This window comes from Stegostoma tigrinum, chromosome 23, assembly GCF_030684315.1.
Source record: "Stegostoma tigrinum isolate sSteTig4 chromosome 23, sSteTig4.hap1, whole genome shotgun sequence".
NCBI classification, from domain to species: Eukaryota; Metazoa; Chordata; class Chondrichthyes; order Orectolobiformes; family Stegostomatidae; genus Stegostoma; species Stegostoma tigrinum.
Window position 1 is genome coordinate 42,346,057 of NC_081376.1, and position 27,455 is coordinate 42,373,511.

At 42.9% G+C, this 27,455-nt stretch overlaps 1 protein-coding gene across 3 annotated transcripts in view; it reads left to right on the forward strand.

Moving 5' to 3' along the window:
• Positions 1-211: 211 nt before the first annotated feature.
• Positions 212-27,455, forward strand: part of LOC125462445 (general transcription factor 3C polypeptide 1-like) — a 72,946-nt gene continuing 45,702 nt past the window's right edge. For 2 of the 3 annotated variants that reach the window (XM_059654114.1, XM_059654115.1), the window contains exons 1-15: positions 212-449; positions 3,099-3,308; positions 4,286-4,462; positions 4,544-4,687; positions 11,243-11,339; positions 12,898-13,021; positions 14,078-14,230; positions 18,988-19,103; positions 20,457-20,877; positions 21,871-22,085; positions 22,445-22,584; positions 23,413-23,566; positions 23,799-23,902; positions 25,438-25,622; positions 26,587-26,931. In XM_059654114.1, coding sequence (XP_059510097.1) covers positions 229-449; positions 3,099-3,308; positions 4,286-4,462; positions 4,544-4,687; positions 11,243-11,339; positions 12,898-13,021; positions 14,078-14,230; positions 18,988-19,103; positions 20,457-20,877; positions 21,871-22,085; positions 22,445-22,584; positions 23,413-23,566; positions 23,799-23,902; positions 25,438-25,622; positions 26,587-26,931 — 2,806 coding nt within the window. In that variant the 5' untranslated portion in view covers positions 212-228. The remainder of the gene's footprint in view (positions 450-3,098; positions 3,309-4,285; positions 4,463-4,543; positions 4,688-11,242; positions 11,340-12,897; positions 13,022-14,077; positions 14,231-18,987; positions 19,104-20,456; positions 20,878-21,870; positions 22,086-22,444; positions 22,585-23,412; positions 23,567-23,798; positions 23,903-25,437; positions 25,623-26,586; positions 26,932-27,455) is intronic. The other variant, XM_059654116.1, reaches the window with a different exon arrangement.

Here is a 27,455-nt window from a genome sequence, read left to right on the forward strand (position 1 = left end):
GTTTTATTCCTAATTATTTCTTCCAGTTTGTTTTGTTGCATGCAGCTTCCAGAAACGAGCCAAAGACCAGACTAGTGTGTGGAGAAGTGGGTGACCGTGAGCGTGTGCTGTATCAAGTTCAGGTTGAGGCTGAGAGCGCTCTCTCGCTCTGAGCTGCAGTAACGCGGTTCTCCGCTGTGTGGCGGGCGGGCGCTGTCGCGGGAGGACCGGACTGCCGGCAGGCAGGCAATGGCCGCCCAAGATTCGCTGTTAGATGAGGTTGCCCTCGAAGGGCTGGATGGGATCACCATCTCCACCCTGTGGTTCCGGCTCGACAACCGCGTCCCCGCCTTCCCGCTGCACCTCGACCCGGCCACCAAGCAGTTCGTGTGGGAGGCGCTGGCCGCCTGCCCAGAGCTCACCTTCTACCAGCTTCCCCAGGAGAGGCCGCCCCTGGTTTACCATGACAGGTAAAGCGGGCATCTGTGGGGGGGATGGGAAGAGACTGCGGGGTGGGGGTGCACAGTTTCTGTGGGGGGGGGATGGGAGAAGACTGCGGGGTGGGGGTGCACAGTTTCTGTGGGGGGGGGATGGGAGAAGACTGCGGGGTGGGGGTGCACAGTTTCTGTGGGGGGGGATGGGAGAAGACTGCGGGGTGGGGGTGCACAGTTTCTGTGGGTGGGGGGGATGGGAAGAGACTGCGGGGTGGGGGTGCACAGTCTCTGTGGGTGGGGGGGATGGGAAGAGACTGCGGGGTGGGGGTGCACAGTCTCTGTGGGTGGGGGGGATGGGAAGAGACTGCGGGGTGGGGGTGCACAGTCTCTGTGGGTGGGGGGGATGGGAAGAGACTGCGGGGTGGGGGTGCACAGTCTCTGTGGGTGGGGGGGATGGGAAGAGACTGCGGGGTGGGGGTGCACAGTCTCTGTGGGTGGGGGGGATGGGAAGAGACTGCGGGGTGGGGGTGCACAGTCTCTGTGGGTGGGAGGGATGGGAAGAGACTGCGGGGTGGGGGTGCACAGTCTCTGGGTGGGGGGGATGGGAAGAGACTGCGGGGTGGGGGTGCACAGTCTCTGTGGGTGGGGGGGATGGGAAGAGACTGCGGGGTGGGGGTGCACAGTCTCTGTGGGTGGGGGGGATGGGAAGAGACTGCGGGGTGGGGGTGCACAGTCTCTGTGGGTGGGGGGGATGGGAAGAGACTGCGGGGTGGGGGTGCACAGTCTCTGTGGGTGGGGGGGATGGGAAGAGACTGCGGGGTGGGGGTGCACAGTCTCTGTGGGTGGGGGGGATGGGAAGAGACTGCGGGGTGGGGGTGCACAGTCTCTGTGGGTGGGGGGGATGGGAAGAGACTGCGGGGTGGGGGTGCACAGTCTCTGTGGGTGGGGGGGATGGGAAGAGACTGCGGGGTGGGGGTGCACAGTCTCTGTGGGTGGGGGGGATGGGAAGAGACTGCGGGGTGGGGGTGCACAGTCTCTGTGGGTGGGGGGGATGGGAAGAGACTGCGGGGTGGGGGTGCACAGTCTCTGTGGGTGGGGGGGATGGGAAGAGACTGCGGGGTGGGGGTGCACAGTCTCTGTGGGTGGGGGGGATGGGAAGAGACTGCGGGGTGGGGGTGCACAGTCTCTGTGGGTGGGGGGGATGGGAAGAGACTGCGGGGTGGGGGTGCACAGTCTCTGTGGGTGGGGGGGATGGGAAGAGACTGCGGGGTGGGGGTGCACAGTCTCTGTGGGTGGGGGGGATGGGAAGAGACTGCGGGGTGGGGGGGATGGGAAGAGACTGCGGGGTGGGGGTGCACAGTCTCTGTGGGTGGGGGGGATGGGAAGAGACTGCGGGGTGGGGGGGATGGGAAGAGACTGCGGGGTGGGGGTACACAGTCTCTGTGGGTGGGGGGGATGGGAAGAGACTGCGGGGTGGGGGTGCACAGTCTCTGTGGGTGGGGGGATGGGAAGAGACTGCGGGGTGGGGGTGCACAGTCTCTGTGGGTGGGGGGGGATGGGAAGAGACTGCGGGGGGTGCACAGTCTCTGAGGGTGGGAGGGGATGGGAAGAGACTGCGGGGGGTTGCACAGTCTCGGGGGGGGGGGATGGGAAGAGACCGTGGGTGTTGCACAGTCTCGGGGGGGGGAGATGGGAAGAGACTGTGGGTGTTGCACAGTCTTTGGGGGGGGATGGGAAGAGACTGTGGGGGTTGCACAGTCTCGGGGGGGGGGGATGGGAAGAGACTGCGGGGGTACATAGCACGGGTGGATGGTGGGGAGAGAGAGCATGGGGGGGGAACGGGGAGAGAGACTGTGGAGGGCGGGGGGTTGCTGGGAGGAGAGAGAGGCTGCGGAGAGTGAGGGTAGGTGGCTGGAGGGAGAGACTGGGTGGGGGGAAGATGGGAGCTAATGTAATGATCCGGGCAAGAAGCGAAGGGAAAGGGAAAGAAGTCGGGGAGCGGGAGCCACGGTTTGCAGATGTTCCATTGTTGAATATGTTGAAGGTGAGATAGACAGACAGTCTTGAATCCAGTGATTCAAGTGAGCGGGTGGAAAGGCAGATTAACAGCCGAAGTGACAAACAGTCAAAATTCGGGACCATCCCTAATTATATGGGGTTAGTGGTTACCCTGTGGAGAACCAGCTCTTTGAACCTCTGTACGTACAGCCACAGTGCTATTCGAAAGGGAACTCCAAGGTTTTGACCAAGCTAGCGGAAGAACAGTGAGAAAGTTCTATGGATGTGTGGTTTGCAAATGGTCATTTGCTGCCCTTATCTTTCTAGTTGGTAAAGGTTTCAGGTTTGGAAGTACTGGTGTGGGAGACTTGGCACATTGCTGTAGTGCATCTTCCAGATGGTCCATGCTGCTGATATTGTGCTTCAGTGGTAGAAGGAATCTGTGTTCAGTGCTCAATGTTGTTGAGCACAGTGTGAACTGGACTGAGCTGCTGTGCGAAGGATAATGTGATTTTATGGAACAAGTTCACATTTGTTCAATAATGAATTTAGTGAAATAGAAAACAACAATCAAAACCTAAAGTGGAAATATCAAATGTGCATTCCAAAATGTAAGTATGATTGCTTTGATCAGTATGTTGCATGTTTAACTGCATTTTCATCTTCATGTGTTTTGTTTCTGGTAAGATATGAAGAAATTGATCCAGAGACAGGCATTCAAGAGACGCGGAGGGATCCTACACCCAGAGATGATATCTATCCAGTTTGCATCATTTCAGACAATAAAGATGGAATTCAGGGTTCCTGTCAACATTTTTACAAGCGAAAAGATGTAACTGCAGAGATAAGGTCTCAACAGTATATACCACACTGCACATTGGATGAAGCTGTGAACAGGTGAGCTATGAAAGCTTGTTTTTGGGATTCAAAGTTTTCTTCTTTGTTTTATGGAAAAGCCAACATTTGTTGCCACACCCTGATTACACACGAACTGAAAGGCTTGCTTGACCAGTTCAGTGATGGTTGTGATTAACCACATTGCTGACTCTGGAATCACATTTTGGCTATCCTTCTGAATAGAGGATGAGTGAACCACATGGGTTTTATTGACAGTGATAATTGCAACATTCCAGCTTCTGTGGTGAGATTTGAACCAGTCTTTTTAGAGCATTACCTGGGGCCTCTGGATTACTATTTCAGTGATGGCACCACTATGACACCCTTGTCCCCTGTTTACAGAAATTTCGTCCCTGAAGTTCTATTCCATCTTAATACTGTTTTGTCGAATGAATTAAGCTAATGAAGCTGGCAGCTGGATTAGAAAGTGCAATTTTAAACACGTTGGTCACATTACTTTTGTGAATTGGTATTTCAGGAAATGGGGAGGGATAGGGTATTGAAAGATTTGAAGACAGAGGAGAGTTTGAAATTGGATACATTAACTGGAGGGGTCAGTAACTGGCAATGGGTAGAGTCTTGTGCAGTCAACGTCCATGTGTAAACTGGCCCCTTGCTGTCCCCAGGGAAAGGAGTAGACGTGGAAGGAGGCCAAGGGTTCCTACAGAGATTCCAGAAGTGATATAGTGGGGCTGGATGAAAATAAACTGTTCTCTGGTCATGATCTAATAATCATAACCCTCCCTTGTCTTGCCTGAGGGCACCTCAGGTAATAAGGCACAGTCAGGATACATAGAAGGGCAACAAAAATGAAGCTAGTCTGTTTGAACGGGCACACTGTAGATGAATAATGATGCAATACTTTTGTTACATTGCAGCTATATATCTCAATGCTTCACACTTCTAAAAGGTATGTATTCGCTATATCTGTTCTACAGTTAAGGTTTTTGAATAATCTATTTTGTTTTGTTCTGTAGATGGGGTGAGAGCTTAGTCATCGTTGCCTCTCAAATAGTTCGTCATCGAGCCCTCATTGGGTGGGAAAGTGATCCAGAATTAAGCCTGCCTGACTATTCTTACTGCATACTGGAGAGGCTGGGCAGAGCAAGATGGCAAGGAGAGTTGCAAAGAGACCTTCACAGTGGGGCTTTCAAGTGAGAACAGATTGCATTCAGAGAGAGTGAATCCTTTTGTATAATTTTTTAAATTTTGAAATAATGTGTTTTTTTTTGCAGAATTGATGCTCGTAAAATGCATTATCACCGAAGAGTACTGGACAGAAACAACCTCATTACTCTCCAGTCTCATGTGATTCGGCAGCCTAATGGCAACCAGCAGTATTCCATTTTGCTTCTTCTCAAACGCTTCCACGTCGATCGGTAAAATAGATTACCTTGAAAACTCATGTTTGACTTCATTGCTTTATAACAATGTCGTAATGTGCAACAATATACTAGGGTTTTAAACTGCTTTGCAGGTACCAATGCACAGATGCTTCACTCATTGCTGCAATATAGGGCAACATGGTGGCTCAGTGGTTAGCACTGCAGCCTCAGAGCGCCAGGGACCCACGTTCGATTCCAGTCTTGGGCGACTGACTGTGCGGAGTTTGCACATTCTCCCTGTGTCTGCGTGGGTTTCCTCCAGGTGCTCCGGTTTCCTCCCACAGTCCAACGATGTGCAAGTTGGTTGGATCGGCCATGCTAAATTGCCCGTAGTGTTCAGGGGTGTGTGGGTTATAGGGGGATGGGTCTCGGTGGGATGCTTCAAGGGGCAGACTTGTTGGGCCGAAGGCCCTGTTTCCACGCTGTAGGGAATCTGATCTAATCATATGTATCACAAGTGTCAGGGGAAGTTACCCACAATGGTAATGGGAAGCAATATTGCTTATCCGAAGATTAGTTATTTTTAAAAACAGCATTTAACAATATTGGCAAAACAATTCACATCCCACCAGCTCCTGATCAATGGTTTAAAAGAACAGTGTGATGATCAAACAGACACTGAGTTCTACTTGCATGGGCAGAGGACAGAATGGAACTGGTTGTACAACTAAGCACTTCTACCTATAGGACACGCTGTAATATCACAGTGCCATGTTTTGGAGCATTAATCTGATTTTGAGTTAATGGTGGTTTTGAAGACAGACTCCCAGACTCAAAGCATTATGCTGTTCAGGATACACTCCTTTTTTTTTAAGATTATTACTTTGGTATTTCTGTGGCATCTTAACTCTAATTTGGATTGTAGACTAAAATTTTACTTGAAAAAGATACATTTATTTCATTTTCCTATATTTACTGCATTTGCTAGAGCAGTATACTGAGAAGCATGTGCAGGGTGAAAATGCTTCAAGCAGTGTTCTAGCGAAAAGGATAAATAGGGTGGTCAGTAGGACTTTAAACTTCTGAGTCGAGGGAAGGGAAAGTGAAAGAGACGGAGTATCGAGTTAAATGGAAAGATTAGCAACAGGATAGCATATGTACTGGTGAATTTAAGCTCAAGGCAGACTAGGAATACAACAAAAAGGAAGGATAGCTTAAGACATTTTAGGATTTCCAATCTCTCTCATAATGATAAGAAAGTTAGCATTAAGGCACTTTATCTAAATGCTTGTAATATTTGCAACAAAGTAGATGAATTAACAGCACAAATCCTCTTGAATGATTTTGTTGTGGTAGGCATCACAGAGACATGGTTGCAAGGAGTTCAGGTCTGGCAGTTAAACATCCAAGGATTCACAACTTATCGAAAAGACAGGGAGGTGGGCAGAGGGGGCGGGGTTGCCTTGTTGGTTAAGAATGAAATTAAATCTATGGCACTGAATGACATCGAGTCAGAGGGTGTGGAGTCTGTGTGGGTGGAGTTGAGGAACCACAAAGGCAAAAAAAACTATAATGGGAGTTATGTACAGACCTCCTAACAGTGATCAGGACCAGGGGCACAAGATGCACCGGGAAATAGATAGGGCATGTCAGAAAGGCAAGGTCATGGTGATCATGGGGGACTTCACTATGCAGGTGGACTGGGTGAATAACGTTGCCGTTGGATCCAAAGAAAAGGAATTCATGGAATCTTTGCAGGAAGGCTTTTTGAAACAGCTTGTGATGGAGCCCACAAGGGAGCAGGCTATTCTGGACTTAGTGCTCTGTAATAAGCCAGACTATAGACCTTAAAGTAAGGCAATACTTAGGAGGCAGCGATCATAATATGGTGTTACAGTTAAATAAAAGTAATTACAGGGGCATGAGAGAGGAATTGACGAAAATCGACTGGAAGCAGAGCCGAGCGTGGAAGACGGTAGAGCACAATGGCAGGAATTTCTGGGTGTAATTGAGGACACAGTACAGAGGTTCATCCCAAAGAAAAGAAAGATTATCTGGGTGGCATTAGACAGCCATGCCTGACAAAGGAAGTGAGGAAGTATATCAAAGAAAAAGAGACAGCCTATAAAGTGGCCAAGAGCACTGGGAAATCAGAAGATTGGGAAGGCTACAAAAACAAAGAGAGGATAACAAAGAGAGAAATAAGGAAGGCGAGGATCAAATATGAAGGTAGGCTAGCTAGTAATATTCGAAATGATAGTAAAAGCTTCTTTCAATACATAAGAAACAAACGAGAGGCAAAAGTAGATATTGGGCCGCTCCAAATTGATGCTGGAAGGCTAGTGATGGGAGGTAAGGAAGTAGCTGAAGAACTTAAGTAGTTTGCGTCAGTATTCACAGTGGAAGACATGAGTAGTATGCCAACAATTAGGGAGAATCGGGGGGCAGAGTTGAGAAAGTGCGACAAAAGCTAAAAATCTAAAAATTGATAAATCTCCTGGCCCCGATGGGCTACATCCTAGAGTTCTGAGGGAGGTGGCTGAGGAAATAGCAGAGGCTTTGGTTGTGATCTTTCAAAAGTTACTGGAGTCATGGAAAGCCCCAGATGATTGGAAAATTGCTGTTGTAACCCCCTTGTTTAAGAAAGGATCAAGGCAAAGGATGGAAAATTATAGGCCGATTAGCCTAACCTCAATAGTTGGTAAAATTCTAGAATCCATTGTCAAGGATGAGATTTCTAAATTCCTGGAAGTGCAGGGTCAGATTAGAACAAGTCAGCATGAATTTAGTAAGAGGAGGTCGTGCCTGACTAACCTGTTAGAATTCTTTGAAGAGGCAACAAGTATGTTAGACCAGGGAAACCCAGTGGATGTTATCTATCTAGACTTCCAAAAGGCCTTTGATATGGTGCCTCAAGGGAAGCTGCTGAGCAAGGTGAGGGCCCATGGTGTTCGAGATGAGCTACTGGCTTGGATTGAGGATTGGCTGTCTGACAGAAGGCAGAGAGTTGGGATAAAAGGCTCTTTTTCGGAATGGCAACCGGCGATGAGTGGTGTCCCGCAGAGTTCAGTGTTGGGGCCACAGCTGTTCACATTATATGTTAATGATCTTGATGAAGGGACTGGGGACATTCTGGTGAAGTTTGCTGATGATACGAAGATAGGTGGACAGGCAGGTAGTACTGAGGAGGTGGGGAAGCTGCAGAAATATTTAGACAGTTTAGGAGAGTGGTCCAGGAAATGGCTGATGAAATTCAATGTGAGCAAATGTGAGGTTTTGCACTTTGGAAAAAAGAATACAGGCATGGACTGTTTTCTAAATGGTGAGAAAATTTGTAAAGCAGAAGTACAAAGGGACCTGGGAGTGTTGGTCCAGGATTGTCTAAAAGTTAACTTGCAGGTAGAGTCCGTGATTAAGAAAGCGAATGTAATGTTGCCGTTTATCTCAAGAGGGTTGGAATGTAAAAGCAGCGATGTGCTTCTGAGGCTTTATAAAGCTCTACTTAGCCCCCGTTTAGAATAGTGTGTCCAATTTTGGGCCCCACACGTCAGGAAGGACATATTAGCCCTGGAGCGTGTCCAGCAGAGATTCACACGAATGATCCCTGGAATGGTAGGTTTAACGTATGATGAACGGCTAAGGATCCTGCGATTGTACTCATTAGAGTTTAGAAGGTTGAGGGGAGATCTAATAGAAACTTACAAGATAATGTGTGGTTTAGAAGGGGTGGACACTGGGAAGTTGTTTCCGTTAGGCGGTGAGACTAGGACCCGTGGGCACAGCCTTAAAATTTGAGGGGATAAATTTAAAACAGAAATGAGATGACATTTCTTCAGCCAGAGAGTGGTGGGCTTGTGGAATTCATTGCCACGGAGTGCAGTGGAGGCTGGGACATTAGATGCCTTCAAGGCAGAGATCAACAAATTCTCGATCTCACAATGAATCAAGGGTTACGGGGAGAGTGCAGAGAAGTGGAGTTGAACTGCCCGTCACCGTGATTTAAATGGCGAAGTGGACTTAATGGGCCGAATGGCCTTATTTCCACTCCAATGTCTTATGGTCTTATGTACAGGACCTTGGTTAGACCACACCTGGAGTACTTGGTGCAGTTTTCCTCCCCTTACCTATGCTGTGAATTGTTTTAATTGCGTCAGTCTCGCTTTACTTTTAATAATAACTATGAGGCTAACGGTGCTGACTTACATTGGAGTAAATTGGATAGATCTTTCGGAATATACACATGTAATAAACAGACCAATCTGGATGTTGAGGTTCAAGTTACCCTTGTTCTCCATAGGCTGCACTGCAGCGGTACGTCGCTGAGACAAACTGTTGAAATATATGCAACAGTGTGAAGCTGGTACTTCACCAATAAATATGGTGGAAAAGATTGGGGCTAATGCATTCATCATGTGATAATTCATAGAATCCCTATAGTGTGGAAACAGCCCCTTTGGCCCAACAAGTCCACACTGACCCTCCAAGCATCCCACTGTGACCCACCTAATCTACACATCTCTGAACACTATGGGCAATTTAGCACGGCCTATCACCTAACCTGCACATCTTTGGACTGTGGAAGGAAACCGGAGCACCTGGAGGAAACCCACGCAGACACGGGGACAGCGTGCAAACTCTACACAGTCGCCCGAGGGTGGAATCAAGCCCGGGTCCCAGGTGCTGAGAGGTAGCAGTGCTTCCCACGAGCCACTGTGCTGCCTCCTAAAAATTATAACTAAACAGGCTGTCTTCTCCTGAAAGTTTACATTTGCAAGCGTGGATGCCTATTCTTTCAGAAGTTAATGCCAGTTGGATTTTTTTTTAAAGAAACCATTGTTACTCTTGTTGTCTAGCTCCTTTTGTCCATCCTGGAACAGGAGGCTCAAGTAGCCTGTCCCTGTGCTTTGTGAAAGCTTTGTGAAGCTAGGACCACACTGTACACCATCAGACACCAGATTAGTGGCAAGACTCGGCTCAAAAGCTGTCACAAACATTGTGCGCTGCTATTAGCGTAGTGAGTGCAAAACACTTCCTTCATCATGTACATTTTTTAAAATGAACTCATGGGGTGTGTGTGTTTATCTGGCATGACTGTCACTTATTGTCCATTCCTTGAAAATAGAATGGTGAGCCAATTTCATGAATTGCTGCTGCCCACATGGTAAAAGTACACCCAAAGTGCTGTTGGCTTGCATTCTCAGTCTACTTTTATTGTACTAAAAGCAAACAATTAGGAAGGCGAATGGTATGTTCACTTTTATCACAAGAGAGTTTGCTTCAATTGTACAGAACTTTGGTTAGACCACTCGGAGATAGTAAGACCTGCCGATGCTGGAGTCTGAGATAACGCATTGTGAAGCTGGAGCAACACCGTAGGCCAGGCAGCAAGAGAGGAGCAGGAAAGCTGACGTTTCGGGTCAGGCCCTTCTTCAGAAATGTGGAAAGGGGCTGTGAAATAACCCTTTGGATTGGGCTGGGGAAAATGGGTGGGATGGTGATAGGTGAGTGCAGGTAGGTAGTGGTCAGTGAGGTGGGAGGAACGGATAGGTGGGAGAGAAGATGGACAAATGAAGGAGGTGGAGATAAGAGGGGCTGGGGGAGGTAGGTGGGATAGCAATAGTTGAGTGCAGATAGGTAGTGGTGGGCTTGCTTAGTGAGGTGGGAGAGAAGACAGACAGGTCAAGGAGGCGGGGATGAGAGAGAGAGTTGGTCTTGAGATGAGGCCAGGGGTGGGGAGATTTTGAAGTTAGTAAAGTCTTGGTTAGACCATACCTGGAGGAGTCTGTGCAGTTTTGTTCCCCTTACTTTGGGAAGAATATTGTTATCGAGGGTGTACAATAACCACTTATGTTCCTGATGAAGAGATTGGGGATACTCGGTCAGTATTCCCTAGAGTTTCAAAGAATGGGGTGAGGAGGAGTCGTTTTGGACCCAACACATTCTGTTTCTCTACAGATGCTGCTGGACATCCTCAGTTTTGCCAGAATTTCTTTCTTTTATTTAAAATTTCCAGCGTTTGCGATATTTAGCTTTTAATAAAAGGGCTGAGCAGGGTGAATGTGTCCCTTGTTGGTGAGGTTAGAACCATGGGAGACAATTTCAGAATAAGAGGGAAACGATTTGGGACCATGAAGAGAAAAATTCTTTTTACATGGAGAGTTTTGTGAAACTTTGGAATTCCCTACCCCAGAGGGCTGTGAAAACTCAGTCATTGACTATGTCCAAAGTACACATTAACAGATTTCTGAACAAAGTGCAGTGGAAATGGTGTAGGGGAAAAACAACCTTGATATAGATGATCAGCTTTGATACTAATGAATGTTGGAACAGGCCCAGCAGGCTGAATGGCCCACTCTTGCTTCTGTGTTCCAATGAATATTTTGCATTTTTAGTACTGATCAGGGGTCACAAAAGCGTTAACTTTTTAGCTTGCTCAAGTGTTTTCATGACCACGAACCCAAAAGCTGCAAGTTTAGACTGTTGCTGGATGGAGCTTCCTTTGTTTTAAGTGGGCCTCCTGTATTGTCTGACCTGTATTGATCCACTTTATGATATTATGAAACTTGTTAATGTTTTTTTCACTGCTATGCTTTTCTATCTATTATGCAGGAGAAGCAAATATGATATCTTAATGGAAAAAATCTCCCATATCCTTGTCAACCGGCCCAATCAGATGGAAATCATGCTGACTCTCAGGGATGAGCTTGTAAGATTTTCAAAAAAACAATCAATGGCATAACCTGGTGGGGTGAAGAGTTGAGCTGCTTGTCTGATGTGATTTATCATTTTGCTTCTATGCAAGTTTAATTAATAGCTTTCTGTTCTGATGACTTCTGACATAATTTTCATTGATGTTGGAGGGCATGGTGGGGAGTTTGTTATTTCTGGGTGTATCGGTGTTAGCAAGAGCCATCGTTGACGTGCTGTGTTGCTTCCTTAATGTGCTAGCATGCCTGTGGAAACTGCCATTTGTCCTAAGCACCAGAAAAAAGTTTTTTGGAAGAAGCTATATTACCTTCTAGTAGTCGTTTTTCAAATGTGATCCCACTGACTGTTTGAGATAGTAGAAACTGCAGTTGCTGGAGAATCTGAGATGACAAGGTGTAGAGCTGGATGAACACAGCAGGCCAAGCAGCATCAGAGGAGCAGGAAAGCTGACGTTTCGGGCCTAGACCCTTCTTCAAGAAACGTCAGCTTTGCCGCTCCTATGATGCAGCTTGGCCTGCTGTGTTCATCCAGCTCTACACCTTGTTATTGAACTGACTGTCATCAGTTGTTCTACTCTACAGTGTAGTTTTTGGGGTAATGGCAGGAGGGCATTAAAACCAATAATAAAAACACCAAATGCTGGAAATAACAGTTAAGGCCGCCTCTGTGGAGAGAAAAATTGAGTTCATTTTTCGGGTCCCTGACCTTTTATTGCAGTATCGAATGTATTCTGACAGGAGGTCAATAATCTGGAACGTCAGTATTGTCTTTCCCTGCATAGATGCTACCCAAACTGATTATTTTCCAGCATTTTCTGCTTAGTCGCAATTTCACCCTCAGCCATATTATGGTTTTGATGTTCAGCCAAACTTTTTCTTTGAATAGAGAAGACAAAGTGCTTTTACATGACTTTTAAGTACCCAACTCACTACATGTTAAAGGAACAAGAGAAAGTGTGGGTAAAATCAACCATTTAAAAGAAAAGTTCTTTGTGAAATGAGCAATGCTGTTGAAGACTTGTACAATTGATATTTCACCCTACTACACTTCATGATGTGAGTGTATTTCTGGTGCTTTGCAAAGAAACCTTGAAATAATCCTTAGTCTTCTCACAAAAGCTTCAGATATGATATAAGATATCTGGAATTTAACTGCAGCCTTATCTTTTCCTGGAGAATTTGATGTCAGCCTAAAAGTGACAAAAGTATGTTGGATTCCTAGCCTTGAATGATATTTGGATTTTTATACAATTGTTGTGGGTTTTGTGGTTTGTTATTTTAAGATTAGCTTTTTGAAAATGATACATCTGTTCAGCTGTTTGCACGTGCACTAGTATCTGACAAAAAAATTTTAACAAATTATTTTCAATTATATAACTTGTCGAATTATTTGTTCCCATTTGGGATATGTAGTTTCAGAACTTTATTAAGCCAAACAATGAAACAAATCAGAATACTCAGGTGTTACTCTTAGTCCCAGTTCTTTATTTACATCCAGTGTGTAATTGTGTACAAAATACCATTTACTTTAACTACAGATGTTTGTTTTCTGTTTAGGGTCTTTGTGAGAGAACATTTAAGAAGCTTTATCAGTATATGGTGACTGGTGGAATAGCCAAGGTGGTTGCTGTTCCCCTGAAAGACCTGAATCCTGAGGGAGGACCATGTGTGACAAAAAAAGGTAATCTATTTATATCTGACAATTTCAGTGTCCTATCCTTACCCTTGGTGTCAGATAGGTATTGATTTGGATAGTTAAAGATTGTACAGTCAATTTAAGTTAATGCGAATGTTGTTAGTCTGTATTTATACAGTCACTTGCATTTCGGAATTTCCCACCTGTTAATGCAAGAGTTTAGTATAATTTAAGAGGCCCTGACTTGATTGCAAAATGTACTGAAGCGTGAGAAATGATTTCCCCTCAATGGATGGCCTGCAGGTCAAGTAGAAATCCAAACCATTTTGAAGCTAGATTTTGAGAAGCGCTCCTTAACTATCTAACATTAACCCTGAAACCTAATGACGTGTGAAGGTGTTTATTACCTGTGCTCTAGCATATTTTCAAAAGGAAAGCACAAAATACTGAATATTTCTCATACCTGCTGTACTTCACACATGCACAGGCTACAGTCTCCAATCTGTATCTGTAGATATTGAAATTTTTATGCCAGGGTAGGGATTGAGTTTTTGCAGTCTTATCTATATCTTTGCACTGTGGCTCAGTAATGCCTGTTTTAGAAAGTAGATTAAAAATTATTCATTAGGAGCAGAGTTGTTAGTAAGTCCTTTTACTAATGTTTCGATTGAAATGATGAAATTGAATCTTGAACAGTGGGTGAAAAAATAAATAAGTTATCATCTCAAAGCCAAACAATATCTAGCAGCATAGTGGAATTTGATATTTCTTAACTGTAACCTGAGTTGTTGATCTGCTGAATTATCAACCTAAATTTGATCTTACTCTTGTAACTTCATCTTATAGGGGATGTCTTGGGTTTGGCTTCTTGTCCCAGCTAGAATTAAACATTTGCAAAGACATTGGAGGAACATTGCAGTATGCGTCCCTGCAAATGTGCAATTGCCTTACTTTGGTGCCAGACCAGATTTTGAAATTTCTCTTTATAGAGTAAATATGATTTTATTTAAGGTCTAATGATAACTGAAGTCCAAATGCTTATCATGAGGAGAATGCATTGGAATTCTAATTTTATGATCGAGTGACCATTATTGTTTTCAGGAACTCAGATTATTGTTCGATGTCTGAAACTGACAAAGCCATATGGGAAAAAAGTAGATGATGAAGATGATGACGATGATGAAGATAATAAAACAGTTGAAAGAATGGATGTCGTTTATGAACGAGATATGCTTACCCAGGCTTATGAATTGAGTGAGTTTCATACGTATTTGAAAAATTGAGGCAAGCCATACGTTTTTTTTTCGAAAAGTCACTCATTTATATGCCGTGCTTGTCAAATTAAGTGCAAGTCTTCCTGCAGATGACACATGTCCCTTGTGTGTGCTCAGAATTTTAAACTAAAGAAATGTTGCAATGAAAATATTCTAAAACTTTTTTTGTGGATTATTTGCTTTAGGCTACCTTTATTCTGTTTGTATCCAACAGTCACTTAGTGAGCAAGAAGAGATCCTTCTCAACCAAGTAATCAGGTTGAATTAGAGAACAGTCCCCTGTGTGTAACAAGCCTAATGTAAGAAACTTTGTGTGTCAAAAGGCAGAAAGTTGAATTTTGCAGTGAGCTGCAAAAAAAGTTCTTGTTGTTGGGACCAAGTATAATTAGCCAACCTAGTGTGACTTACAATTGAGGGCAGGAAGGAAAGAAAGAGGAGTTTGGTTGCTTTCAGCTAAACAAAGCAGCTGATTGGTGAGTGTATGTAGTATTTAAAGTAAGAGAAAGGTCTTTAGATTGTGTTTAGGCCTCTAGTCAGTCTCTCTCTCTCTCTCTCTCTCTCTCTCTCTCTCTCTCTCTCTCTCTCTCTCTCTCTCTCTCTCTTGTGTGTGTGTGTCTCTCTCTCTCTCTCTCTCTCTCTCTCTCTCTCTCTCCTTTTTTGGTCTCTCTCTGTCTCTTTTCTCTATATCTCTCTCCCCCTCCCCCTCCCTCTCTAGGTTGATACAGCTGTAAAATAATTACAGTATTGACAAACTGATGAATTAAAATATGTCAGTGAAGACAGACTGGGTGATATATTTTGTGCTGCATCATGTGTGAGAAGCTGGATATTGAGGTGATAGAGAGTGAACACATCTTTTCAAGTAACTTTGAATCCAAATTGAAGAACTTTGAGTCTGATCTGCAGACATTGCACATCACCTTGGGCTGGAGAGGAACTTGGAAAGTGGGGGGAGAGATCCAGTTGTTGGCCGTGTTGGTATCAATGACATTGCTAGGTCTGAAAGGAAATTCTCATGAAATATTTTTGAACAGATTATGAGCTAAACTAAAAAAACAAAACCCCAAGGTGGTAATCTCAGGGTTACATCCAGAGTCACAGACAAACTGCCATTAAAAAAAAGTCAAATGCGTGGCTTAAAAATGGGAAGAATAGGCTTCAGTTCATGGGGCACCAGGTCAAAAGCTGCCTGGTCAAAAGGTCCTATTCCAGTGGGATGGGTTTCATTTGAATTGTGCTTGGACCAGTACTGAGGCAAATTGAATAACTAGGGCTGCAGAAAGGGCCTTTAATTAAAAGAAAACACTTTTAACTTTTAAGTAGGGGTGGGAAGGGTTCTGGAGAAGAGGTGCACACATGTACAGAGCAAATGGATATAGCAGGCTGCAGAGCAATGATACTCGGAGTTGGGTAGAGAAAAGCTGAATGTATACATATTTTTACAAGTCAGCAAATAAGGTTAAAAGGGGGACAAATTGGTACAAAATAGGCAAAATTAAGGCTGTTTACATAAATTGCATAATGTAATCAAGCAGAGTCAGCATGGCTTTGTGAAGGGGCAAGTCATGCCTGACAAACCTCTTAGAATTTTGAGCAGAATAGAAAAAGGGAAAGCAGTTGATACAGTATTATCTTCATTTCCAAAAAGCATTCATGAAGCTAGTTATGAATAGTTAGTTAGTGAACTATGTTTTATGACAATTGACTGCAGTTACAGTTGCCTTTAAGCTAGCTTTTAATTCAGAATTTTATTGAATTCACATCTTACCGTGGTGCTGTGAAGCGATTCAAATCGATTGTCTCCATAACATTAGCCTGGGGTTCTGGACTGCTCATCCGTTAGAGGCTTTACTACTGCACCTCCCCTTTAAGGAAATACGTACTGGCATCGAGAGCAGTCGAGAGTGGTTCACTAGGTCAGTTCCAGACAGGGAGGGGCTTTCTTATGAGGAGAGGTCAAGCAGGTTGTGCCTGTACTCCCTGGTGTTTAGAAGAATAAAAGGTGACTTTAATGAAGCAGAAGATTCTTGGGGGCACTTAACAGGCTAGATGCTGCAAGGTTGTTTTCCCTTGTGGGAGAGCCTCGGACCAGAGGGTATAATCTTGGAGTAACTGGTCACCCATTGAAAACAGTTATACAGCCCCTTTGGTCCAACTCATCTATGCCGACTAGATATCCTAAGCTGATCTAGTCCCATTCTCCAGCATTTAGCAATTATCCCTCTGAGCCCTTCCTATTCCATTTACCCATGCAGATACCTTTTAGATGTTGTAGTTTTACCAGCTTCTACCACCACCTGTGGCAGCTCATTCCTTACATGCATCACCCTCTCCATGGAAAAATTACTCCTCGGATCCATTTTAAATTTTTTCCCCCTCACGTTAAACCTATGCCCTCTTGTTTTGGACTCCCCTAACCTTAGAAAAAGGCTTTGGCTATTCACCCTGTCAATGCCCCTTATGATTTTATTAGCTCCTATAAGGCCACCCCTCAACCTCCAATGCTACAGGGAAAATAGCCCCAGTCTGTTCAACATCTCCTATAGCTCAAATCTTCCAATCCTGGCAACATTCTTGTAAACCTTTTCTGAACCCTTACAAGTTTAACAATATCTTTCCTGTAGCAGGGAGACCAGAATTGCATGCAGTATTCGAAAAGAGGCCTAACCAATGCCCTCTACAGCCACAAACACAGTGCATTGACCAACCATGCCAAATGCTTTCTTCACCACCCTATCTACCTGCAACTCCACTTTCAGGGAACTATGCACACACACCCCTAGCTCTCTTTGTTTGGCAGTACTTCCCAGGATCCTACTATTTAAGTGGTCCTGTCCTGGTTTACCTTACCAAAATGCAACACCTCATGTTTATCTAAATTAAACTCCATCTGCCACTACTCAACCCATTAGCCCATCTGATCAAGGTCCTATTATACTCTGAGATAACCTTCTTCACTGTCCACTCTACCACCAATTTTGCTGTCATCTGCAAATGTACTAACCATACCTCCTATATTCACATCCAAATCATTTCTACACGCGACAAAAAAGCAGTGGACCGAGCAGCACTGGTCATAGGCCTCCAGTCCGAGAAAGAACTCTCTACCACCACCGTCTCGTCTCCTACCTTCAAACCAATTTTGTATCTATTTGGCTAATTCCCCCTGGATTCCATGTAAACTAAATTTGCTGACCAGTCTACCATGTGGAGCCTTGTCAAACACCTTGCTGCAGTCTATATAAACAATGCCTACCACTCTGCCTTTATCAATATTCTTTGTCACCTCTTCAAAATGAGGAGGAATTTTTACGTGGAGCAGTGAATCTGCAGAATTCTTTATTGTAAAGAGCTGATGAGGCTTGGCTGTTTAATTGTATTCAGCAACGCAATGGACAATTTTTTAATCTGTAAAAGCATTGAGGGGTATGAGGAAAAGGCTGGAAAGTGGAGTTAAGAATTTTCAGATCAGCTATGAACTTGTTTAATTATGGACCAGATTTAATGGGCGGATGGCCTACTTCTCTTCCATGTCTGATGGACTTTGAAGAAAGCTACCTACAAAGATCTAGCAATCCCTGGCATTGGTTTCGCCCTCTACCTATCAATATTGTAAGCCTGATTTAGAGATAGTAGGAACTGCTGATGCTGGAGAATCTGAGATAACAAGGTGTAGAGCTGGATGAACACAGCAGGCCAAGCAGCATCACAGCAGCAGGAAAGCTGACGTTTCAGGTCTGGACCCTTATTCAGAGACATCAGCTTTCCTGCTGCTCTGATGTTGCTTGGCCTGCTGCTTTCAACGAGCTCTACACCTTGTTATCTAATATTGTAAGCCTCCCTGTTATGTGGAAGTCTCCAGGCATCTGGCAGCTATGATGTCAACAAGCAGAGTAAGTATCGAATTACACTGCAGTATTCTCTAGGACAGCAAGCCAGAAAATTTAAATGTCTCATTATCTGACATTTTAAAATTTCCGACTATGAAATGAGTTATTTGACAGGAGCTTAAAAGATACATTAGAATGCCATTTTTGTTTAATGCAATGAAGAAATTTTTACATTACACCAAATATGAAATGGATTTTCAAGTCTAATGAGAGAGTGTTTAACTTAATAATTAACTTGTTTAAAAATCACATTCTGGCTCATTGACACTGATTTTTTTTCATAGTTTTACAAAGTGAGACTGACAATTTTCATCAGTTTGCTGATTGCTAGGGACTTGATTCTGAGGGGTCTGCATGCTGTGCCTTCTGTGGAATAGCAGCATTGCTGACAACAGCTTATGGATCCTGACATTATTCTAAGTATGTGCAATCAGTTTCACTGGTTTATTGGTGATAAATGTTGGTGATAAGTAAAACTGGAAAAATCTGGGCCAAGAGAACAAACGACTAATAGATGACTATAAAGTGGACAGCAAGGTCTTTATTTTGATTGGTGGCTACCTGGAAAGCTCCAATGTTCCCTGAAATGGTATTATTGGAAAAAGGGCACCACAGTTGAATTTGCAGCCAATAAGTTTTGGAATATTGAAGGAGCAGTCCTGCAGTTGGACAGTGTTATCATATGGTTGAAGGAAGTGGCCTTTTTATATTTGGAAAATCAAAGCTCTTCATGGTGACTTCTTTTAAGTGTAGTCACTATTGTAGCACCCTATGAAGACACAGTGGCTTGATGACATTTTAAACTTCTTTCTTTTGAAAAGTATCTTTGTTTGCTTGGCATTTCTAGTTGAAAGAAGAGGCACCAAAGGAATTTCACAGACTGAAATTCGGTTGGCGTTGAATGTTGGCAAACTTGAAGGTCGGATGTTGTGCCGCCTGCTGGAAAGATACAAAGTTATTACGGTAAAGCATGGAAATGGGTTTTTATCAATCCTAATCATTAGACGGTGTTTATTACTAAAAGATGGAACTGTAGCTACATGTTTCCAGTCCACTTTCTCTACCACCTATACCCTCAATTCCTCTCTTCACAGTATTTTGTTTTCTCCTCTTTTCTTACTACTATATGTTTTAATTTGGATGGTCTGATATAAATTTAAAATAACTAAATGACCATATACACATAACCACATTAAACCTTAACACCAGTAGTTGGTAGGGTGTTAATGGAATCTTACTAAAATTTAAAAAGCAATGAAGTCTATTGGATGCTGGAGGTGGTCTCTCTTCGGCATTGATTTGATGACGCATTTTTGTAGTGAGGATTGAGACTGAGTCAATCCTGTCGTAGATTCTATGATCCAGGCCAAGGTAGGTCTGCAGTACATAAGGCTACTGCTGATTGAACTAGCTAAACTCTTCAACATGGCCAAATTTGCTGCTGTATCTGAAGAAGTGCATTTTCCATTTTGTTCTAGTTTGTCCTGAAAACTAGTGTCTAAATGGATAGGTTAGTTCTTGCAATAGAATGCTTTCATGGTTTTTTGGTGTATTTTGAATGTAAAGGCTTTGAAATTCCAGTGCATCTATTTTCTCAGCGCAGTGTCGAACCAGGATTCTGTTTACTTAAATGAAACTTGATGCAGCTTGGCAACAACATTGGCTGTAATATGTTTCCCACTGTGTGGGTCTTCAAGTTCCCTGCATGTCAGTGGTTCCGGTGGCAGAAACCATTGGCTGACGTTCACAGACCTTCCCAGTTGCTACGCTGTCGTGAAGGAACATTGTTCAGCATAATCTTCTCGATCTCCTCCAACCACTCTCCCAGCAGGAGCAGTGGAGCACAGCTGTTATACCTGAGGTGCCCACAGACCCTTATAGGCCAGAGAGTATTTTGACAGCAAGTTCGTCGCTTCGACCAAACCTGACTCCTGCACACTAATGATATTGATCCCCTCGGGTTGATTTCTTCGGCTAGGAAAGGTTTGGAGCTTCTGTTAAAGTTTCACCAAGGAGATAATAGTTGGCAGTCCCGAGTAAACTTGGCTGCTTACTATTGAAGTGGGGAAATCTTTCATCTTTTCTCCATCCTGTGGAAAACTTCGCACTGATAGTTAATAGGTCACAGCAAATGGCGTGGAACTCCATTTTCACTAGGTTTCACTTCATCCCCTCGAGCCCCTTTGGAAGAAATTGTTGTCTTGCCCACTCAACTCCCAAAAATTTCGGAGTCGAAATTGTTAGAAGTGCAGGTACAAGAGAACGGACCGTTGATGTATTTCCTGATTCTAAGTGCATGTGGGCTTTCTATAACAGGGTTTCATGGAGGACGAAGGTCGTCAGCGCACAACTAAATACGTGGCTAAGACATTTGTGAAGCAAAGTGAACTGAGCAAGCAATTTGAAAAGGAAAAGGCCAGGAGTGAGCGATTAGCGACAACTAGTTTCCTGCCCCTTCATCATGCAGAACCAGAACCTGATTCCCAGCAAGCTGTAGCACCAGACTTGCCAGAGAAGGAAGATGTGCTGCAGGTTTTAACAGAAGACTCGTCAAAGGCAAATCATGAGCAAAAGCAACCACTAGTTCCTGTGCAGGGCAAACAGTCTTCTCATTCGGAGCACAGAGGCAAGAAATGTACTACCTCTCAGAAAGTATACAAAGGAAAGAAATTAATTAAAAGTGCACTATTAAGAAAGTTCAAACTGAGAAAAGGTCGCAGGTCAAAATTGGGCAAAGGTCAGTGAATCGTGATTTTTTTTTGTACTTCATAGAGAATTATTTATTTATATTGCAACAAAATCTTTTGCTTGGCTAGGATTTTTGGTAAGAGTTGTAAGCCTTTATATCTTAAATTGCTTGATGTTTTGCTATTCCAAACTATTTCAAGTCACAGGATGAACAAAAATTGGTTCTCTCTCTGGGAATCATTTAATCCAATGTATACTAAGATTTAAAATCACATATTGGAGATCTTTCTCTCCAAGGGTAATGTGCCAACCTATGTATTTCTACTCAGTTTTCAATTTCTTTTACTTGCAGGGATAGGGTAGGGGAGTGGGTTTGAATGGGATGCTCTTCAGAGCATTGGTATGGACTTTATGGGCTGAATGGCCTGCTTCCACACTGTAGAGATTCAATGATTCTAAAATTTGTATTCCCTCAGAGCAAATATGTTCTTTGCATTTAGACAAACTAATCTGAAGTCTCTTGTCCATTATCACATGAGTCATTGCATGTTGCAAACATCCATCTGACCAAAAGTGTTTTTCTCATTCTTCCAGTTCAAAAATGAATACGCCCCATACAATTCAGTTCCTTCTAGTTGATCAGTGCAATGATTTCCTTTATGCTGTGTTTTCTTGTATCACCTTGTATATGCTATCATCTCCAGTTTAATGGGGCTTCAGTCCCAGAGGGTGGCGATCATGTGTACTGAAATGGAGAATGCTCATAAAGCTAGTGTAACTTAAGTGAACAGTGTTCTCCCCATTTGGAATACACCCTTTTCATTTGTATTTGAAAGCGCTGTAGGAAATAAGGACAATTGTGTTTAAGGTATTTGATGTTCCATTTTATTTCACATTAGGGGTACATTTTCATAATTGCTTAAATCTTTGTTTATAGTTTGTGAAATATTCCTCACTGAGAAAAAAGCTCAATTGTATGAATTTTTTTTAATATGCCAAGATTTAAATGGTAACTTTTTAGAATAATTTTTGTTTCTTGCAGGTAGGAAATTATCTGGTTTACTAAAAACAGCTGCTGGGATGGCTTCCCAGAATGTAGCCAAAAATGTTGAAGAGTCTTCCACAGAATTGCAGCAAATGGATATTCAGTTGAACTCCTCAGAGGAGAATCCCAGCTGTACCTCTTGTGCTCAAACAGTAAACAGTCTAAGTGAAGAGGATGTTGTTATTGAAGAAGTTAAGGTTGAAAAAACAAAGGTATGCAAATAGCTTTCAGAACAGTTCAGGCTTCAGCATTATCTTGTTTCTCAGTGTAATCACATGGACCCACATTATGCTCAGTTTATTACAGTGTTTAAGGTAACAATGTGGGGCCCAGCACATTGTAAATGCAGCAGAATGGAATCAGTTTTGCTGATTACCTGTTCTATTAATTGATGATCCTGTTACATTGAAAACTGAAGCAAAAAAAACACATTATGCAGTTAGGAGATTTTCAAACCAGCAGTGTGTATGAAGGGTATGTTTGAACTTGCCATTCTGTTGGCCTCAGCATCCTAAGCTTAGGTGTCATTTATTGTCATTCATGCTAATCATTGTTACATTCCTTTTCTCAGGAGAAGGAACTTGGAAAGAAAAGGAAATCATGTAAGGAGACCCAGTTTAAGAAGCCTCATGAAACTTTTCGCATGCTAAAACGACAGAATATGATTCTAGAAGCTGTGCGGAATTTGAAACTGATTGAAAGTCTATTTTCGTAAGTTTTATTGCATGATATCAACATATGAATCTCTAAATCTGCTAAAACTTTACCAAACAACTGTTTCACTAAAGTAATGAGAAGCAAGTATCAAAAATATTAAAATGTCGTTTATTTTTAGAATTGCAATATATTTAAAACTCTGTATACCGATGATTCAATATTACTTTTGTTTTGGAAACACAGCCTTTGTTTGAGCTGGATTGGACACAGCATGATATAAAGTCCACCTGAATGCTTTACTATGTTTCTGCTTATGTCACACAATGTAACAGTTGCTAGCACAGATAAATCACTATTAAGTGAATAAATGAGACAAACCATGATGTACCATATTGCTGTGTTGTAAAAAAAACTTGTTATTGGGAGGAAAAAAATTATGTTGTCAATGGATCTTTAACTTCACATTCTTTTGAATCTGGATGAGCTGCTTTCAGAATTCATTTGCTTCTTTTGATCTGAAAATTGTACTATATTTTTTCAATTTCTTCCTTTCCCTAGACACACCCGTCTCTGTGACTCTTCCTCGATAGCAAGAGCAATTTGATTATACCTGCAACCTTAAAACAGCCCTTGATGTATTTACTTGTCCGAACTGAAATTAATCACACTGGACGCAATTAAGAGTGGGGTATGGGGAGGGGAGGCAAAGATCGTTCAAAAATAGCACTAGAATTAGTTTAGCAAGCTTGCATTGAAATATATTTGAGTAAGTTTGGCATTTAACTACTAAGCCCATGTTTCTTTCAGACAACTTAATAGTGTAGGCAGCTAGTAAAAAGTGGATTTTACTCGTAGAAAAATGTTATTTTGTTTCTTCTCCAGGCTGCAGAAGATGATCATGGAGGAAGAGAAGCAAGACGGTGTTGCTACCAGGTGCTGTAAGAAATCTATAGTAAGAATGGTCCAAAAGTTGTCACAGGAGGGACTGCTCCGACTCTTTCGTACCACAGTTATACAAGATGGCATCAGCAAAAAGGTTCACATGGAAACTAATCTTTTCTTCCCGCGTACACTGTAATTTGAAGACCTTGCCAAACTTTAGCAAATCACTTTATATTGATATTAATGAATGAAAGTGAATGTTTTATGTCTTAAATAAAGGAATCCATTAAGGATCTTTGTACAGTAGCTTCACTTTCAAAGATAATATTTCCCTACGCTGTAGTGTGCATCATAGTAAAATTTCTCTGTGTTTCTGTGCTATCTAGGTGGAGTTTGTGGCTCATCCATCTGTGCTTCCTAATGATCCACTCGTAACTAGTGCAATTGAACAGGTTCGATTTAGGATCTCCAGCTCTTACACCGTGCACAGGTCAGTATCTCTTGGGTTATTTTATACCAGCTACAATTTCTGCATTGCTTGGGGTTGTGCATTCTTAATAACCACTGATCATAACTGCTACTTCCAATTTCTTTAAGGAGGTTGCCATTGTACAATGCATGAGAATTGATGGGAGAGAACAGCAGCTTGATTTTACATATTCCTTTTTAGGGGGGGGGAAAAAAGCCCTGAGGTATTTCTCGGGTGGAATACATAAAAAAAGTAATGTATTGAAGCAGAAGAGAAGTGACATTGTTACTAAACTTCATAATTTAGCACAGTAGGGACACCAGTCAAGGTTTGACATTCTTGGCACCATATTCTAGATAGTAAATCTGCCATTTCCAGAGATGGTCATTTTTGTCACTGGTAAAGCAAACATCTTCTGCTTATTCAGTCAAGATCAGGTGGTTGTTGTTAAATAAATGCCATCTCTCATATGTTGATTATCCAAGACATTAAGAGTTGGGGGTTGGGGGGTTGGGAAGGGGGATGGGGAAGAGTCAGAGAAGGAGACAAATGCTATGTTTCTCCAAAATGGCAAGGCCTTGTTCTCAATTTTCTGCTTAGTTTCTTGCACTTTACTCCTTAACTTCGCTAATGACACTCTGTTCTGTTAAACATGGGTTGAAGTACTTGCCTATCTAGTTGAATTATCATTGGTTGAAACCATCCAAAACTCCAAGTCTGAATCAGTAAGTGAGGCATGAATGAAGATTAAGTTCTCCATTATTACATGAGCGATGTTACCAGCAGCAAGTGTACTTCACTGTCATTGTAAATTGGACAGATTATCGATTAATATACGTGCAGTAAGTCTCAGCTCTCTGAGCATCAGATTTTGTCTTCGTAGCATGCTTGGGGGTGATCATACAACCCATGTATATGTAGCAACCGCTGGAGCTTCTGGAGTTGTGAACAAGAGTCATACTAATTGCAAGGCATTAACTGTTTTGTCTTTCCACAGATGCTTTCAAATCTATTTAGATTAGATTAGATTCCCTACAGTATGGAAACAGGCTGTTCGGCCCAACAAGCCCACACCGCCCTTTGGAGCATCCCATTCAAAACCATCCCCTTATAACCCCCACATTCCTGAACACTCTGGGCAATTTAGCATGGCCAATCCACCTAGCCTGCACATCTTTGGACTGTGGGAGGAAACTGGAGCACCCGGAGGAAGCCCACGCACACACAGGGAGAATGTGCAAACTCCGCACAGACAGTTGCCCGAGACTGGAATCGAACCCGGGTCCCCGATGCTGTGAGGCTGCAGTCTGCTAACCACTGAAGTAATGTGCCGCCCAGTTTCTCCTAACATTCTGTGTTTGTTTCAGATTTCCAGCATTTGCAGTATTTTGCTTTTAATCAGTGGGTAGCCAGTTTACCTTTCTTTCTCACTGAAATGAAACTGACAAATTGAAGCTGACATGGGCAGAAAGTGTGATGTGGTGTGACAGTATGTGTGCAGATGGGTCATGGTGCCCTATTTGCGTTGGGGTTATAAGCTCCTTTTTGCTTTACAGAATGAAAATGTTGCAACTCCATGCCCAGAAAGAAAAGGAGAAACAAGCAAGAGAAAGTGCTTCAGTGATTGCATCATGTGGCTCTGAGCAAAACAGGAATGCAGAGACCACCAACAAATGCACCACAAGTAAAACTGATGAGAAAATGGGTGTCACCCCTCTGAAGAATTACCATCCTCTTATAGGTAAAAAAAAACCTGCATGAGTATTTAGAGAGCTATCACAGTTATTTTCTTTGTTGCAGAATAAATTTAAATCTTGTTTGCAGGAAAGGATACTGAAGATACTTAATTCGACCAATTTAAAACTAAACCTACAGCTCTGTTCTGTTCTTCTCTATCTTTCTACATTACAAGTATTTAGCCTGATGTTCCAGTGGGATTTTTGTTTATAGAAAATGGTGTTCATGAGCCTACAAACCTCTACAGAAAGTAATTGCTAAAGTCTGTCTCCCCACAGTCTTAAATTTTAAATTGATGACTCCCCATTACTGACTCACAAATAATGAAGTGATCTTTCCCAGTTTACTACTACAAATCCTCAGTTGAATCTCCTTCAAGTTTTTTTCTGCTCTGATCCAAAGAATTTGTATTTTTGAAGACTTTTCATTGCATCCTGTGGAAGGGACTAGAAGGAGAGGATGCAGTTTAAAAAGAAGACGTCTTCCTTTTAAAGCTGAGATGAGGAAAAAATTTTTCTCCCTGAGGTTCATTTTTGGCATGGAATCCTCTTTCCCAAATGGCTCATTGAATTAATTCATCATTTTTGATAGACAAAAGGGTCACAGGTAATGGGGGCAGATAGGAAGTTGGAATTGAGACTAACATCAGATCAATTGTTGTCAGTTTGAATGGTAGAACAGGCATGACAGTCCAACTCCTGCTCCTAAGGCCTATGTTACTCTTGTGCATTTAATATTGTATAATAGGAACTCAAAATTGCACAAAGCACACTTAGCTTTAGTCTACCTATTTTCTTTTAATTTAATAATGCTTTACACTTGTACATCTTCTTGTTATTTATTCCCCGCTGCATGATGCTGTAGCTGTTTGATAAATTGTAATGATTCTGCCTGAAGATAAGGATCTTCAAAAATACATGCCACTTACGTTTTCACCTGGTAATTTTAAAAATCTTTGTATCTGTCAGTTCCTGGGCTCGGGCGTTCACTTGGCTTCCTTCCCAAAATGCCTCGGCTGCGCCTTGTTCACACGTTCCTTTGGTACATTGTGTATGGGCATCCTCTTCGGAAAAAGTTAGAGGAAGCAGCTGTGTCTGCACCTTTGGTCAGTACAGCAGCGAACTCTGCGCAGGAGTCTGCGACTGCAGCTGCAGAAGCAGAAGGCACATCCATATCAAAGGAGCATACTGAAACTGCTAAACATGGAAACAGTCCAGCTACTGGTGGAACGCTCACAGGAGTATCAACAATTGAGATGGGTGAAGATAGCCAGTGGGAAGGGGATGTAGAATATCTGCATGTGAAAGACACTGGTAATTTCAGCTTCTTATTAATCTTAACATCATTATCATTTTGATTATAGAAGGCATGAACAATCAAGTTAAAGGAATGCTCGTCAAACCACTCTCATCAGTGATCATTGTTTTATGCTTTTCGTGTGATACCCAGCAGAACAACTTATTAAAGTGTGGTGCTGGATGAACACAGCAGGCCTTCAGCTGAAGGGTCTAGGCCCGAAACGTCAGCTTTTGTGCTCCTAAGATGCTGCTTGGCCTGCTGTGTTCATCCAGCCACACACTTTGTTATCTCGGATTCTCCAGCATCTGCAGTTCGCATTATCCCAGAACAACTTATTATCTTAGGTCACAGTTGTTATGTGTTGATCACAACTGGAACAGTTTGTGCTACACCATCCTAGTGCTCATTGCAGAAAAATATATAAATTCAGACTTTAACAAAAGGAGTTTTCTGGCTATTGGATGGAGCACGTAAGATGGGGAACCTCCCCACCACCCCCCACCTCCACCACCCCCTTCAATATTTCAACTTTAACTTG